Raw genomic sequence first — 16,496 nt, 5'->3', positions numbered from 1 at the left:
GTGCTGAGGGAGTGCCGCACCGTCAGAGGGTCAGTGCTGAGGGAGCGCTGCAGTGTTTTTAAAGCAAAGACATATTTTTGAACAGTAAAAGAATTAAGGGTTATGGTGAGAGGGTGAGTAATGGCCTACTCCTGTTCCTGGTTTTCACGTTCTTAAGCTTTGTGACACACTCTGAGCTGATGAAAGGCATTGTATAAATGGAGTACCTTTACCTTCCTAAGCCCAGGACATTCTAATTCATTTGTCTGCCAATGAAATTCTGTTTTAGGTCCCATCATTTTTGTAAAGTTGGAAATACAGCAATCAGTTTGCAAACAGCCAGCTCTCACCAATAACGGTGTGATAATGACCAAGTAATTTGTTTGGCTGATGTTGAAACTACATTGACCACAGGATGTCTAGATGAACACAGATGCTGTTGGTTTATTAAATGGCTTTAACTATCCAATCTGAATGATTCTGTGCCTTTGTAAGGAGAATGAACTCACCGGATACAAGTGGAAAATGTGGGGGATTCCTGCTCAGCTTTGTCTATCATGTAAACAGGGCAAATTCGAGCCTCAACAGTCCCAGTTTTACACCAGGGTAATCGTTCACATGTTCCTGAACTCCTCCCCTTTGTAACTGTCATTACAAACTGTGTCAGACACTCTGTATATAAAGACCAGCATCTGAACTGAGTATAAATGCAAGTGCTCTTGGCTACTGCCCTAGACTCAGTAGATCACGAGAGGTAAGTGATTTTTCATCTTGTTTGCTGAATTATCTGGAGAAATGCACTGAACAGATTAATATGGCACAGCTCTCTGTGAAATGTGATAACGAGTTAACGATGAAATCTTCCCAACAGGATTTAGATCCAAACTGTTCATCATGTTCTTCAGCAGAAGGGATTTATCTGAAGGGTTTATACTTCTCAATTAATTTTTTGGTTATGTCTCTCATGGGACATGGGTGTTACTGACTGGGTCAGCATTTATTGTTCATCCCTAGTTGCCCCCTTGAGAAGGTGGGGGGTGAGCTGCCTTCTTGAACCGCTGCAGTCCATGTGCTGTAGGTAGACCCACAATCCCCTCAGGGAGGGAATTCCAGGATTCTGACCCAGCGACTTTGAAGGAACGGTGGTGTATTTCCAAGTCAGGATGGTGAGTGGATTGGAGGGGAACTTGCAGGGGGTGGTGTTCCCATGTTTCTGCTGCCCTTGTCCTTCGAGAAGGAAGTGGTCATGGATTTGGAAGGATCTTCGGATCTTCGGTGAATTTCTGCAGTGCATCTTTAAGATGGTACACTCTGCTGCTTCTGAGTGTCGGTGGGGGAGGGAGGGGATAGTACACCCTGCTGCTGCTACTGAGTGTCGGTGGTGGAGGGAGGGGATAGTACACCCTGCTGCCACTGAGTGTCAGTGGTGGAGGGAGGGGATAGTACACCCTGCTGCCACTGAGTGTTGGTGGGGGAGGGAGGGGATGTTTGTGGATGTGGTGTCAATCAAGTGGTCTGCTTTGTCCCTGGATGGTTTCAAGCTTCTTGAGTGTTGTTGGAGCTGCCCCCCATCCAGGGCGAGTGGGGAGTATTCCATCCCTGGACTTGTGCCTTATAGATAGTGGACAGGATTTGGCGAGTCTGGAGGAATATTGCCTGCCACAATATTCCGAGCCTTTTACCCACTTTTGCAGCTACTGTGTTTATGTGGTGAGTCCAGTTGTATTTCTGGCCAATGGTAACCCCCACGATGTTGATATTGGGGGAACTCAGTGATGGTACCAACATTGAACGTCAAGGGGTAGTGATTAGATTGTCTCTTGTTGGCGATAGTCATTGCCTGGCATTTGTGTGGAGTGAATGTTACTTGCCATTTGTCAGCCCAAGTCCCTGGATATTGTCCAGAACTTGCTGCATTTGAACATGGACTGCTTCAGTATTTTAATTACAGAAACACAGGATTACTCCGAATCTCAGTGATGATGAGGAGTTCATTGCAGCTTTGTGTTCCCTGTGAGATTCATGGACACTGCAGTGAGGTCTGAGGGAGAGTGTGAAAGTAACTAGAGAGCCAGAGAGAGAAACGTTACTACTGAGGGTAATCGGAGAGAACGTTAAGGGTTCAGATGTGTTCGGTGAATAAATACAACAGGCAGGTTGTCTCAGCTTGTTCTGGATAATAATGTGTGTGATCACATTAACAGGATTACAATGAAGATCACAGACTTTCTCGCTGCTGGGGATGTGGCTGCTGCTCTTGCTGAATGTAAAGGTAAGACGTTGCGACTCTGCTAAAACTCTCCTGTTCACCAGTGTTCCTGTCACCTGCAGTTTCACAGCATCCTCAACTCCTTGGTCTGTCTGTGAAAGCTCACTGAGGCTGACCTCCCCTTCCCCTGGAGCTCAGGGTCAGTGCTCCTTAATGGATAAGAGTCCTTAAGGCCATAAGAGTTGGAGCAGAAATTAAACCATTCAGCCAATCGAGTCTACGCTGCCATTCAATCATGGCTGATCAGTTTCTCAACCCCATTCTCGTGCTTTCTCCCTGTAATCCGTGATCCCCTTGATACTCAAGTACTTCTCTATCTCAGTCTTAAATGTACTCAATGACCTGGCCTCCACAGCCATCTGCGGCAATGAGTTCCATGGATTCCCCACTCTCTGGGCCAGTGCTCCTCAATGGGATTTCAATGCTGCCCCATAGATCCACATAAACTGCAGAAGGAGCTCACAGGTCACTGACCACAGCTGTAATCTGTAACTGCAGCATTACAGATCCTTGTCTCATTCTCTGGGTCTATACTCAATGGAGTTTAGAAGGGTGAGGGATCATACAGAATACTGAATGGCCTGGACAGAGTGGATGTTGGGAAGATGTTTCCATTGGTAGGAGAGATTAGGATCCAAGGGCACAGCCTTAGAGTAAAGGGAAGACCTTTTAGAATGGAGATAAGGAGAAACTTCTTCAGCCAGAGAGTGGGGAATCTATGGAATTCACTGCCACAGAAGGCTGGGGAGGCCAGGTCATTGAGTATATCTAAGACCGAGATAGAGAGGATCTTGAGTATCAAGGGGATCAAAGGTTACAGGGAGAAAGCAGGAGAATGGGATTGAGAAATTTATCAGCCATGATAGAATGGTGGAGCAGACTCGATGGGCTCAATGGCCTAATTTCTGCTCCAAATCTTATGGTCTCGTGGACTCTAAACTGATGTGGAGTCATTGCCAACCATATTTCTTTAACAATATGATCAAGAATTGATTGACACTGCTCACACACTGAGATCATCAAACACAGCTCATTGCTGAAGGCTTTTCAATATATACAGCTCAACATCCCTGCCTGTATCACCCTGACCCTGTGTGTAACACTGACCCTGTATCACCTTGACCCTGTGTGTAACACACTGACCCTGTATCACCCTGACCCTGTATCACCTTGACCCTGTGTGTAACACTGACCCTGTGTCATCCTGACCCTGTATCACCTTGACCCTGTGTGTAACACTGACCCTGTGTCACCCTGACCCTGTCCATATCACCCTGACCTTGTATCCCCCGACCCTGTGTGTAACACTGACCCTGTATCACCCTGACCCAGTGTGTAACACTGACCCTGTATCACCTTGACCCAGTGTGTATCACCCTGTCCCTGTCTGTATCACCCTGACCCTGTGTGTAACACTGACTCTGTATCACCCTGACCCTGTGTGTAACACCCTGACCCTGTCTGTATCACCCTGACCCTGTTTCACCCTGACCCAGTGTGTAACACTGACCCTGTATCACCTTGACCCAGTGTGTATCACCCTGTCCCTGTATGTATCACCCTGACCCTGTGTGTAACACTGACTCTGTATCACCCTGACTCTGTATCACCCTGACCCTGTGTGTAACACCCTGACCCTGTCTGTATCACCCTGACCCTGTTTCACCCTGACCCAGTGTGTAACACTGACCCTGTATCACCTTGACCCAGTGTGTAACACTGACCCTGTTTCACCCTGACCCTGTGTGTAACACCGACCTTGTATCACCCTGACCCTGGGTGTAACACCCTGACCCTATCTGTATCGCCCTGACATTTTATCCCTCGACCCTGTATGTAACACTGACCCTGTGTCACCCTGACCCTGTGTGTAACACAGTGACCCTTTGTCACCCTGACCCTGTGTGTAACACTGATCCTGCATCACCCTGATCCTGTATCATCCCGTCCCTGTCTGTATCACCCTAACTCTGTATCACCCTGAACGTGTGTAACACACTCACCCAGCATCACCCTGACCCTGTATCACACTGACCCTGTGTGTAACACTGACCCTGTATCATCCTGACCCTGTATCACCCTAACCTTATGTCATCTTGACCCTATGTAACACTGACCGTGCATTACCCTGACCCAGTATCGCCCTGACCCTGTGTAACATTGATCCTGTATCACCCTGACCCTGTATCATGCTAACCTTGTGTCATCCTCACCGTGAATAACACTGACCGTGCATCATCCTGACCCAGTATTGCCCTGACACTGTGTAACACTGACCCTGTATCACCCCAACCCTGTGTGTAACACACTGACCCTGTATCACCCTGACCCTGTGTGTAACACTGACCTTGTATCACCCTGACCCTGTATCACCTTGACCCTGTGTGTAACACACTGACCCTGTATCACCCTGACCCTGTGTGTAACACAGTGACCTTGTGTCACCTTGACCCTCTGTGCAACACTGACCCTGTATCACCCTGACCCTGTATCACCCTGACCCTGTGTGTAACACTGACCCTGTGCCACCCTGACCCTGTTTCACCCTGACCCTGTGTGTAACACTGACCCTGTGTCACACTGACCCTGTGTGTAACACACTGACCCTGTATCACACTGACCCTGTATCACCCTGACCCTGTGTGTAACACTGACCCTGTGTCACACTGACCCTGTGTGTAACACACTGACCCTGTATCACCCTGACCCTGTATCACCCTGACCCTGTGTGTAACACTGACCCTGTGTCACCCTGACCCTGTGTGTAACACTGACCCTGTATCACCCTGACCCTGTTTCACCCTGACCCTGTGTGTAACACTGACCCTGTGTGTAACACACTGACCCTGTATCACCCTGACCTGTGTGTAACACTGACCCTGTATCACACTGACCCTGTGTGCGACACTGACCCTGTAATACACTGACCCTGTGTGTAACACTGACCCTGTATCACCCTGACCCTGTGTGTAACACACTGACCCTGTGTCACACTGACCCTGTGTGTAACACTGACCCTGTATCACCCTGACCCTGTATGGAACACACTTACCCTGTATCACCCTGACCCTGTGTGTAACACTGACCCTGTATCATACTGACCCTGTGTCACCCTGACCATGTGTAACACTGACCCTGTGTCACCCTGACTCTGTGTGTATCACTGATCCTGTGTCACCCTGACCCTGTATCACCCTGACCCTGTGTGTAACACTGACCCTGTGTCACTCTGACCCTGTGTATAACACTCTGACCCTGTATGTAACACACTGACCCTGTGTCACCCTGACCTTGTGTGTAACACACTGACCCTGTGTGTAACACTGACACTGTGTCACCCTGACCCTGTGTGTAACACACTGACCCTGTGACACCCTGAACCTGTGTGTAACACTGACCCTGTGACACCCTGAACCTGTGTGTAACACTGACCCTGTAACACCCTGACCCTGTGTGTAACACAGTGACCCTGTGTCACCTTGACCCTCTGTGCAACACTGACCCTGTATCACCCTGACCCTGTATCACCCTGACCCTGTGTGTAACACTGACCCTGTGCCACCCTGACCCTGTTTCACCCTGACCCTGTGTGTAACACTGACCCTGTGTCACACTGACCCTGTGTGTGTCACACTGACCCTATGTGTAACACACTGACCCTGTATCACACTGACCCTGTTTCACCCTGACCCTGTGTGTAACACTGACCCTGTGTCACACTGACCCTGTGTGTAACACACTGACCCTGTATCACACTGACCCTGTATCACCCTGACCCTGTGTGTAACACTGACCCTGTGTCACACTGACCCTGTGTGTAACACACTGACCCTGTATCACCCTGACCCTGTATCACCCTGACCCTGTGTGTAACACTGACCCTGTGTCACCCTGACCCTGTGTGTAACACTGACCCTGTATCACCCTGACCCTGTTTCACCCTGACCCTGTGTGTAACACTGACCCTGTGTGTAACACACTGACCCTGTATCACCCTGACCTGTGTGTAACACTGACCCTGTATCACACTGACCCTGTGTGTGACACTGACCCTGTGTGTAACACTGACCCTGTATCACCCTGACCCTGTGTGTAACACACTGACCCTGTGTCACACTGACCCTGTGTGTAACACTGACCCTGTATCACCCTGACCCTGTATGGAACACACTTACCCTGTATCACCCTGACCCTGTGTGTAACACTGACCCTGTATCATACTGACCCTGTGTCACCCTGACCATGTGTAACACTGACCCTGTGTCACCCTGACTCTGTGTGTATCACTGATCCTGTGTCACCCTGACCCTGTATCACCCTGACCCTGTGTGTAACACTGACCCTGTGTCACTCTGACCCTGTGTATAACACTCTGACCCTGTATGTAACACACTGACCCTGTGACACCCTGAACCTGTGTGTAACACTGACCCTGTGACACCCTGAACCTGTGTGTAACACTGACCCTGTAACACCCTGACCCTGTGTATGACACTCTGACCACTCTGACCGTGTGTCACCCTGACACTGTGTATAATACTCTGAGTCTGTGTGTTATGCATATATCTGAGATTATGTTCAGTTTAATGATTTGATTAAAGTTCCCAGTTTAAATGCATTGTAGTCGATGACGTTCAGTGCATAGCTCTCTGCTTCTTTGTTCAGGCTGGTTTGATGCTATGAAAAAGCCTGTGAGCAATCCCTCTCTATAGGAGGTTTCTCAGGTGCTCTTCTCTGACCAACTCTGTCCTCTTTCAGATCCTGGCTCCTTCCAGCTCAAGAAATTCTGCAAAACCTCCGGCTTGGCAAAAAAATCTGTGAAAGAAATTGAGCAAATCTTTGCAATTCTTGATGACAACAAGAGTGGCTTCATTGAGAAAAGTGAACTCAGGTAGGAATTTACTCACTTCTGTCTCAATGTTAACATAGTACACTGACAGAGTCAAGGACAGGGAACGACCCTGAAGACAGGGAGTGTAACAGGGAAAACGGGAAAGCTTCACACTGCGATGGATCCTCCCTGTCCTGACAGCTGTTGATAAATGTACTGCAAACACCAGCAGGATACCCAATTATCACAGCCCAGACATACATATCACACAAATATACACACTCATCTCCTGACCAACTGTGTTAATCTCTCTTAGGGGTTTGATGCAGGGCTCATCTGCTTTTTTTTCATCAAAGGTCGTTCCTCCAGTATTTCGTTCCTCAGGCCCGTAAGTTGAGTGACTCCGAGATGGACAGTTTTGTATCAGCGGGAGATGCAGATGGAGATGGGAAAATCAATCTTTCTGGTCAGTGTTTAAACATTTACAATAACTCACTTATCGTTCAGTTTCTAACCAAACGCAGCCTTCGCCGGAATTACTGAGACTCTAAGCAGGAGGGTGTTTATCAGAGAGATGATAGGGATACACGATTATTTCACAAACAATTTGATTATGACACAAGTTGGTGTTATTTCCCTCATTTCATTCCACCATCCGAGAAGGAGCTGATTCTCACTGGGATACAGTTCCCGAAGGGTCTGACTCTCACTGGGATACAGTTCCTGAAGGGGCTGACTCTCACTGGGATACAGTTCCTGAAGGGGCTGGCTCTCACTGGGATACGGTTCCTGAAGGTGCTGACTCTCACTGGGATACAGTTCCTGAAGGTGCTGACTCTCACTGGGATACAATTCCTGAAGGGGTTGACTCTCACTGGGATACAGTTCCTGAAGGGGCTGACCCTCACTGGGATACAGTTCCTGAAGGTGCTGACTCTCACTGGGATACAGTTCCTGAAGGAGCTGACTCTCACTGGGATACAGTTCCTGAAGGGGCTGACTCTCACTGGGATACAGTTCCTGAAGGGGCTGGCTCTCACTGGGATACGGTTCCTGAAGGTGCTGACTCTCACTGGGATACAGTTCCTGAAGGTGCTGACTCTCACTGGGATACAATTCCTGAAGGGGTTGACTCTCACTGGGATACAGTTCCTGAAGGGGCTGACCCTCACTGGGATACAGTTCCTGAAGGGGCTGACCCTCACTGGGATACAGTTCCTGAAGGGGCTGACTCTCACTGGGATACAGTTCCTGAAGGTGCTGACTCTCACTGGGATACGGTTCCTGAAGGGGCTGACTCTCACTGGGATACAGTTCCTGAAGGGGCTGACTCTCACTGGGATACGGTTCCTGAAGGGGCTGACTCTCACTGGGATACGGTTCCTGAAGGGGCTGACTCTCGCTGGGATACAATTCCTGAAGGGGCTGACTCTCATTGGGATACAGTTCCTGAAGGGACTGACTCTCACTGGGATACGGTTCCTGAAGGGGCTGACTCTCACTGGGATACGGTTCCTGAAGGGGCTGACTCTCACTGGGATACAGTTTCTGAAGGTGCTGACTCTCACTGGGATACGGTTCCTGAAGGTGCTGACTCTCACTGGGATATGGTTCCTGAAGGGGCTGACTCTCACTGGGATACAGTTCCTGAAGGGACTGACTCTCACTGGGATACAGTTCCTGAAGGGGCTGACTCTCATTGGGATACAGTTCCTGAAGGGGCTGACTCTCACTGGGATACAGTTCCTGAAGGGGCTGACTCTCACTGGGATACAGTTCCTGAAGGTGCTGTCTCTCACTGGGATACGGTTCCTGAAGGGGCTGACTCTCACTGGGATACAGTTCCTGAAGGTGCTGACTCTCACTGGGATACAGTTCCTGAAGGTGCTGACTCTCACTGGGATACAGTTCCTGAAGGGACTGTCTCTCACTGGGATACAGTACCTGAAGGTGCTGATTCTCACTGGGATACAGTTCCTGAAGGTGCTGACTCTCACTGGGATACAGTTCCTGAAGGGACTGTCTCTCACTGGGATACAGTACCTGAAGGTGCTGATTCTCACTGGGATACAGTACCTGAAGGGGCTGACTCTCACTGGGATATGGTTCCTGAAGGGGCTGACTCTCACTGGGATTCGGTTCCTGAAGGGGCTGACTCTCACTGGGACACAGTTCCTGAAGGAGCTGATTCTCACTGGGACACAGTTCCTGAAGAGTCTGACTCTCACAGGGGTACAGTTCCTAAATGGTCTGTAGTCAGTGGGTGTATGTGCTGTGCCTTTATCATTATCATTTCCTAATTCTGGGTTAGGAATGGAACAGAAATTATTGCCACTAACAAACAAGTGAAAGTAGCTGTCCTAAAATTGCAGAATTCCAGAATTTGCTCACTACCTAAGGAGAATTGAAGTGCAGACCAGAGGAGAGTCAACATCTGAGGAACCTGCCGCTGGATGTGTGTACAGACCATTTGCTGGACACTGACGGTGTGATCGCTGCTTCTACAATGTTAACCTGGTCACTAACCTCTTCATTTGTGGTGATTCAGTTCATTCCCAATAATAAGTGTCTTTTTGAATTCATGATCAGTTTTACTTTGTCACTGGGAATGATGAGTGAGAAATTGGTGTGGCTACGTGGTGCACAGTATCAAGGCTCATGGATAACTGGGTGACTTGGAGACGATCCTGAGTTACCATCAATGAGAACACAGTGCAAACTGAGAAATGTGTCTGAATTCCACTCACACTGGTTACTCACACTGCGAACCCCGTCTGCGAACTTGAGCCGTCAGTAACGTGATTAAATCTGATGTTCCTGTCCCCTCCCAATGATCTGTTTGAATCACTTGCTGTGATATAATGATTCAGAATGGTTTACCCTGAAGATATCAGGAGAATGCCAAACCTGAGGAAACTTTGTAAAGACCGAGGAACTAGAGGTCATTCAGCCCCTTGAGGCCATTATATCATTCATAGGTGACCTCTGTCTAACCTCTAGCTGCCCGAGTTCCATAACTGTCAATATCCTTCATATCAAAATCCTCACGATCTCAGCTTTTCAGTTGTTACCTAACTCCCAGCTTCTTGTGAAGTTTTAGATCCTGTTCCTTGGTCCAGACCTTGCTCGAATTTTAAAACCTCTTTTCGATTCGTCCTCCCACACCAAGGAAATATTTTGTTCAAAAGAACACAAATTAACACAAAGTGGTAACTCTTTCCACAAATGTTGCCAGACCTGCTGAGTTTCTCAGGCTCTTTCTGACTTTATTTCAGATCTCCAACACCTGCAGTATTTTGCATTTGTCATAAAGGAAATAATTTCTCTGTCTGCTCCCATCAATACACCATTCAATTGGTCCACGTTTCTTTTATTTTTAAACTTTCCCATGGAGCCCTCCTCTTTCTAAAACACTTGTGCCCTAATCTTCCAACTCAAGCTCAGTCCATGCAACTGTTGGCTTTATTCCCCCATCTCTTCATTGGAGGTCTGGGAGGGGGGACAATGTTTGTGGCTGGTGATGGATATGAAACCAGCAGCCAATCTTACACAGAGATACTTAGGCCAATGTAATGGTCCCTGGTCCGGGCAGATAATTCAGAGTAGATCAATGAGGTATTGTGTTCACCATCTGGATAAACTCACAAAGTCAACAGGGAATTCCAGTATGTTTATTACAGTTTATAATCAAAATAGAACAAGGTTCAAAGATGCAGACAATAAGTACATAATGCATAAGATCCTGCAACTGCACTAGGAAGACAGATACACCAACACCAGTGTCCTCGACCAGGCCACCATCCCCAGAATCGAGGCACTGACATCCCGTGCCCCCCACCCCCTGATGGGCTGCAATGGTCTGGGCACATCGACCCCATGACCAACACGAGACTCCCCAAACAGGTGCTCCAATCCCACCTCCGAAACGGCAGGTGAGCCCCACGGTGGATAGAGGGAATGCTTCAGGGATATCCTCAAGGCCTCACTGGCAAAATGCAGCATTCCCACAGACATCTGGGAATCACTGGGCCAGGAGTGTCCAAAGTGGAGGAGCAGCATCCAGGAAGGTGTTTGAATACCTCGAGACGTTCCAGCAGAGAAAAACTAGAACCAGGCAAAAGCATCGTGCTGGCACACTAACACTCCACCCATGCCTCCCCGCCACCACCTTATCCAAGTGTAAGAGAGCCTGCTCTAGTCCGATCAATCTGTACAGCCCTACAGACTGACCCTGAGAACAGAATAGCATCACCCTTGTCTGCAAGGGAGTGCCAGTGATGATGATGACATTATGGAATGTATGATTAAAATTACTCAGCATGTGCAGTGATGGTATTTGTGGTCTGCATCCAAAAAGTTACATGTATTTGATAATTAGCAATATGATTATACCGATCGAGCTGAGGAGGTCTAAAGCGAGGTTAACGAGTAGAGTAGGCTTTTATCGGGTGTTGGTCAACAAACACTGGACCTGCCCTTTGATTGGAATCGGGAGACAGAGAAGACAAAGCCTTTTCCTGACCTCCCACCTCCCCAAAGGTGTGGATGTGGGAGGAGATTCAGGACACACCCTGAGCTGCTATTAAAACCTCATCAGCAAGTCTTTGATTATCATCACTCAATGCTCTATTTACAAAAAAAATTATAAACAAATTAGATAAATGCAAAACATTTGAGATTATAATTAAATGCCTTCCCTCTAACAGCTAAACAATCTAAATAACCACTGCAATCCCTTTCACACATTTAATCAGCTACCTGAACCACGTGACAATTTCCACTGAGAGGATTGGTCCTGCGGAATTCAATTGGACAGTAGTGCTGGAACACTTGCCATATGTCCTGCAATCCCATTGGTCAAGCTAATCAAAGCCTTGGCGCTGAGCCAATGAAGAGTAACCAATTAATGGTCACCATGAGACACTATTGTCCAATAGGAATGGGGAGCCACAAATTACCACTTCTTTTAACCAGTTTGAAATTAAGCATAAGGGAATATATTCAAACATTGGAATGTTTCAAAGGAATGTAGGAGAATGAAATGACACTGAGTGCCCAGTGCCAGCACATTGTCACAGACAGATGGAGCATGTTCAAAAGGGGAGGGCACTCTAAATTGGTCCCAGGCTCCATCACTGAGAAAATCCTTGGTCATGCAGTTTGCAAATACTAATCGAAAGTTTATCACATTGAACTAGGTCTGGAATGAACAATTCTGAGATTTCTCAAATTTCTGTCAAGACTGGGCAGGATTTAGAATCACAGAATCCCTACAGTGTGGAGGCAGGCCATTTGGCCCATCAAGTTCACACCAACCCTCTGAAGAGCATCCCACCCAGACCCAATCCCCCCCCTACCCAATCCCTGTAACCCTGCATTTTCCATGACTAACCCACCCAGCCTTCACATCCCTGGACACTATGGGCAATTTCCCATGGCGAAAACACCCTAACCTGTACATCTTTGGACAGTGGGAGGAAACCAAAACACCTGAAGGAATCCCATGCAGACATGGGGAGAATATGCCAACTCCACACAGGCAGTTACCTGAGGGTGGAACTGAACCCGGGCCCCTGGCACAGTGAAGCAGTGCTAACCACTGAGCCACCGTACAATTAATGGCTATGAGGTCTTGTTTGCTGGTGGATGTCTTGTTCTGCCTAATTAAGGGCCTCTTAGCAAGGGTCAGGTATCCTGTGGGCAGAAAGCCCACCCATCGACAACAAGCAGCCAATCGAAAGTCAGCAGCTGTCAGGACTCACAGTAATCAGAGAGGCCAAGGATCAGCATGGATCCCAGGTCAACAGGCACACTATCCTTGGGGCTGGTGGGAGAAGCTGGGGTGCAAAGGCTTGTTTTTTGGGGTTGGGAGGAAGTTGGGAAGGTCACCCATGAGCCTACCTGCCTCCAGCCTCATTTTGACCAAGGTAGGAAAGTGGCAGAGAGTGGCCATCTCTTATTCTCCATTGGATTGGAAACCTGGTTTTGGGACGGCCAGATAACCTTGAACAATCACTCTCCAAACCCCAGCAGCCCCCTGCAAACCACGCCCAGCATCCTGCTCCCTGTCCAAAGTATTTATTTACAAAGTCAGCCTTTCAGTCCAATGCTCAGGATTAGCCTCTCGATTTTGGAAGCCAGCGAGTGATATTCTCCCCCAGCCTGATTCACATTGATTTTCATTCAGGGGAGCAGGAAATGGTTACTCTGAATCCTACCCCAGGCAGCAATGCTGCTAATCCACAGTCAATGCATACACATAAACAAACCTGCTGTCTTGGACTACAATCAGATTGTCATCTGGATCAATGGTAAGGATCCGTGGCTTGGAAAGGCCATCGGCCGTGCTCAACAACTGCCTCTTAAAACTTCCCATAGGTGAAAACACCAGGATCCTGTTGGGCTCAGTGACATAGATATTGTCATTTGCATCAACACAAACACTGAAAGGATTAAGAGGCCTCTGTATCCCATTCACGAAGCTCTCACTGCAGACGGTGACAAGGTCTCCATTTCGAGTGAAAATAACAACACATTTCTTCCCACAGTCAGATACGATGAATTCTTCTTCACTGTTCACTGCAATGAAGAGAAATCTAATGCCATCATAACCCTTTGGCTTAATCCTGCCAACTACTTGGCCATTGAGATCATACAGAGATACAGAACATAATGTCCCTTCACTCACAGCCACATATTCATCCTCATACGCAGCGATAGGGTATGCTGACTCCGAACCTCGGAGCAAAAAGTTTTTCACCAGCGATCCATCCATTTCCAAGTAATAAAGCCTGTTTTTGGCAGAACATGCAATAATATTGTCACAGATGGCCACACTGCATGGGTCATCATCTTCATCTGGCAGCGAGATAATCTGATTCAATGATCCACCATTCCAGTAACACTTCAGCACCCCATTCTCTTCATCTGCAACAATGATGTCCCCATCTTCCGAACAACAGATGCCCGTCAATTTGGGCATCATGTTATACCCCAGCATGGTGTCAAAGTAATATCTCTGAACTGCCCATTGTGTGGGCTGAGCATCAGGCTGGTTTGGCGGGTGGGTTTCTGGAATGTGTGAAGCCTGCCCAACACTGGGGACAGTCAGCTCAGACTCAGTAACTGCACTGTCACCCAAGGTGACTGTAAAGAGATGAGTTTCTGATATCATACTCCGGACAGATTTGTTAACCATTAGCCTGGGCCAGGATTTGTTTAATTCTTGGATGTTGACTGGCTGCAATGCATGGATCTGATCTTGTATAATGCTCTCCAAACACACCATCTCCTTCACATCAGAGCCCATTATAACCCTCACACCAAGTTCTTTCATGCTCTTTGTCTTCTCCTTCTGAAGCTCAAGGTTAGATTTGGCTGCTTTGATTAACTCTTCCTGTTTCTTCACACACTCCGAAACAGTTTTTTTGATGGCATCTCCCTGTTTAAACAGATCATTTATAACCTCTGTCAGAGTGCTCTCCAAGTTGGAAATTATAGACAACTCTGTCGCTTTCACTTTGTCCATTGCTTCATTCAGTTCCTCCTCTTGTTGGGCCAGTGACTGGAGATCAGTGCCGAGTCTTTCCACAAGTTTTATCACGGTGGGTTTCTTCAGCTTGGCTGCCTCAGCAATCCCAAGCCGTTTGTGTTTGATGCAGTTGAGTGAGTAACATTGGAAACAAATGAGTCGGTCACACGTGCTGCAGTAATGACAGACTTGCTCCTTGGGGTGAAATTGGCAGGAGATCCTTTGCTGCAGAATCATCCCTGCATCAGCTTTATCCAGTGGGGTTGGGGCCAGGTCCAACACTGTGTGGGTGCTGTGGCTAATCCGATGACTGTCCCCACAGGCTCTGCACAGGTAACATGGACAACTGATACACTGGGCCACTGCAGAGTTCTTGTCTTTCCAGCCTTGGGAACACAGGCTGCATCCCATCGCCTCCTTCTCCTGACTTTGTAAGATATCCAGAAGGGTGTTAATATGGAAGTTTGTTTTCAAACTGCTAATGCCTGCACTCACGTCAACGCTGAGCCTACACTCCGGGCATTGGATCATATTGGCCCTCACCAGCTTCTTCAAGCATTCTTGGCAGTAAGTGTGTAGACAGGGCAACATTTTCGGTTGTTCCATTGTATTAAGGCAGATTTTACAATTTAAAATATCACTTTGGATTTTATCAGTAATAGTGGATGAAGTGGCCATAGTGTCATACACAGCCTGAAAGGAAAAGCACAGTAAAACCTCACAAGTCAGATCTGGAGGAGCTGTGATTCGAGCAGACGGTGTCGGGTGACCGCATCTCAACGAATTTCAGTTTAAATTTTGCTGAAACGAAACAGAAACTAAAGCGGGAGGCGGGTCGGAAAGCGCCTGGAAACAAACACAACAAGAGATTGAGTAAAAAGGGCCAGCTTCCGGGGTTCAGGGCACAGCCCATACCCCATCCCCCCCCCCCAAAAAACAAACAAAATGCAAGAAGCTGCAAAGGGGGGCACATGCTGTTGCTGGCCTCCGGTGGAGGGTGGTACACAGAGATTGAGAGGAGGCTGGGGCGGGGGGGGGGGTAAACAGCCTGGCTCAGTCCGGGGAGAGGTTACTGCCCCCTCCCTCTGAGAGCCACTCAGTTCCCCCCTCCCAGGGAGAGTGGGAGCGGGTGCAGGGTCTCTGTGGTTGGTACTTACCTGCGGCTCTCCCTGTCAGACAGATTGTCCCGGACTCCGCCTGCCTGACGCTGACCCAGAGACAGAGATCCACTCCGAGCCTCTGCTGCACCCACACACACACACACACCCACACACACAGAGCAACGTGAGACAATCAAGGACAGTGGGAAACTAACCCTTCCTTCCTCCGCCCCAAACAACGCGGCAACCAGAAAACTCTACTCTCGCCTCACGTGTACTTCCAAAGAATAGCAAATGTTGAAAGCTGTTTGCAGCTTTAGTTCAATAAAACCTTCCTGAACTAAACGACGGAGCGAAACTGTAGGGTCACAGTCCATTATCGCATTTTGTAAAGTGATCTATCGTTATAACAGCACAGGCATTTGGGAGTCCCAGCATATCAATCACAAAGTTCTAACATCCCACTTCAGTCAGGAATAAGGAAGGCTAATGGAAACGTTAGCCTTTATGTCAAAGGAATGGACTATAAAAACAGGGAAGCCTTACTAAACCTGGACAAGTTGTAGTTAAACCATAGCTAAAACAGTTTTGATTTTATGTAAGAATATATATTGTATTTTTATTGCAAAAATATACTTTACTCAGCTTTACGTACAGAAACCAATACAGTCTTTGCACATTCACAGAGACAAACATTGATCTGACATTGCCTAGCATTTCTGACTTATATGGGACAATATTTACCTACAATTGAAACAAGAGGGTCCAATAACTGAACGGGCCCCC

At 47.9% G+C, this 16,496-nt stretch overlaps 2 protein-coding genes across 3 annotated transcripts; one reads left to right on the top strand and one right to left on the bottom strand.

The window, feature by feature from the left end:
• The first annotated feature begins 647 nt into the window (after positions 1-647).
• LOC140489415 (oncomodulin-1-like) lies at positions 648-9,910 on the top strand. Its single transcript, XM_072588945.1, has 5 exons — positions 648-733; positions 2,184-2,251; positions 7,007-7,139; positions 7,436-7,545; positions 9,452-9,910. The coding sequence occupies exons 1-5, from the start codon at positions 687-689 to the stop codon at positions 9,475-9,477; spliced, it is 384 nt and encodes a 127-aa protein (XP_072445046.1). The 5' UTR covers positions 648-686; the 3' UTR covers positions 9,478-9,910.
• A 2,532-nt stretch (positions 9,911-12,442) lies between these two features.
• Positions 12,443-16,099, bottom strand: LOC140489414 (E3 ubiquitin-protein ligase TRIM56-like). Of its 2 annotated transcripts, none has more exons than XM_072588943.1 (2): positions 15,768-16,099; positions 12,443-15,456 (listed from the first exon to the last, which is right to left on the bottom strand). In XM_072588943.1, exon 2 carries the CDS (start codon positions 15,286-15,288, stop codon positions 13,315-13,317), a length of 1,974 nt encoding a protein of 657 aa, XP_072445044.1. In that variant the 5' UTR covers positions 15,289-15,456; positions 15,768-16,099; the 3' UTR covers positions 12,443-13,314. The 2 variants fall into 2 exon arrangements, with proteins under 2 accessions (XP_072445044.1, XP_072445045.1); XM_072588944.1 differs by having other exon boundaries at positions 12,443-15,303.
• Between the last annotated feature and the right edge of the window lie 397 nt (positions 16,100-16,496).

This window comes from Chiloscyllium punctatum, chromosome 18 (assembly GCF_047496795.1).
Source record: "Chiloscyllium punctatum isolate Juve2018m chromosome 18, sChiPun1.3, whole genome shotgun sequence".
In the NCBI taxonomy this organism is placed as follows: Eukaryota; Metazoa; Chordata; class Chondrichthyes; order Orectolobiformes; family Hemiscylliidae; genus Chiloscyllium; species Chiloscyllium punctatum.
Note: the sequence above shows the minus strand (reverse complement) of the source record. Positions and strands in the feature narration are given on the sequence as shown.

Bases quoted from the DNA above. Each gene is read 5' to 3' on its own strand.
- LOC140489415 (XM_072588945.1), top strand. From the start codon at position 687: ATGCAAGTGCTCTTGGCTACTGCCCTAGACTCAGTAGATCACGAGAG. The intron at 734-2,183 runs GTAAGTGATTTT...TCACATTAACAG, and splicing joins GACTCAGTAGATCACGAGAG to GATTACAATGAAGATCACAG. The intron at 7,140-7,435 runs GTAGGAATTTAC...TTTTCATCAAAG, and splicing joins ATTGAGAAAAGTGAACTCAG to GTCGTTCCTCCAGTATTTCG.
- LOC140489414 (XM_072588943.1), bottom strand. From the start codon at position 15,288: ATGGCCACTTCATCCACTATTACTGATAAAATCCAAAGTGATATTTTA.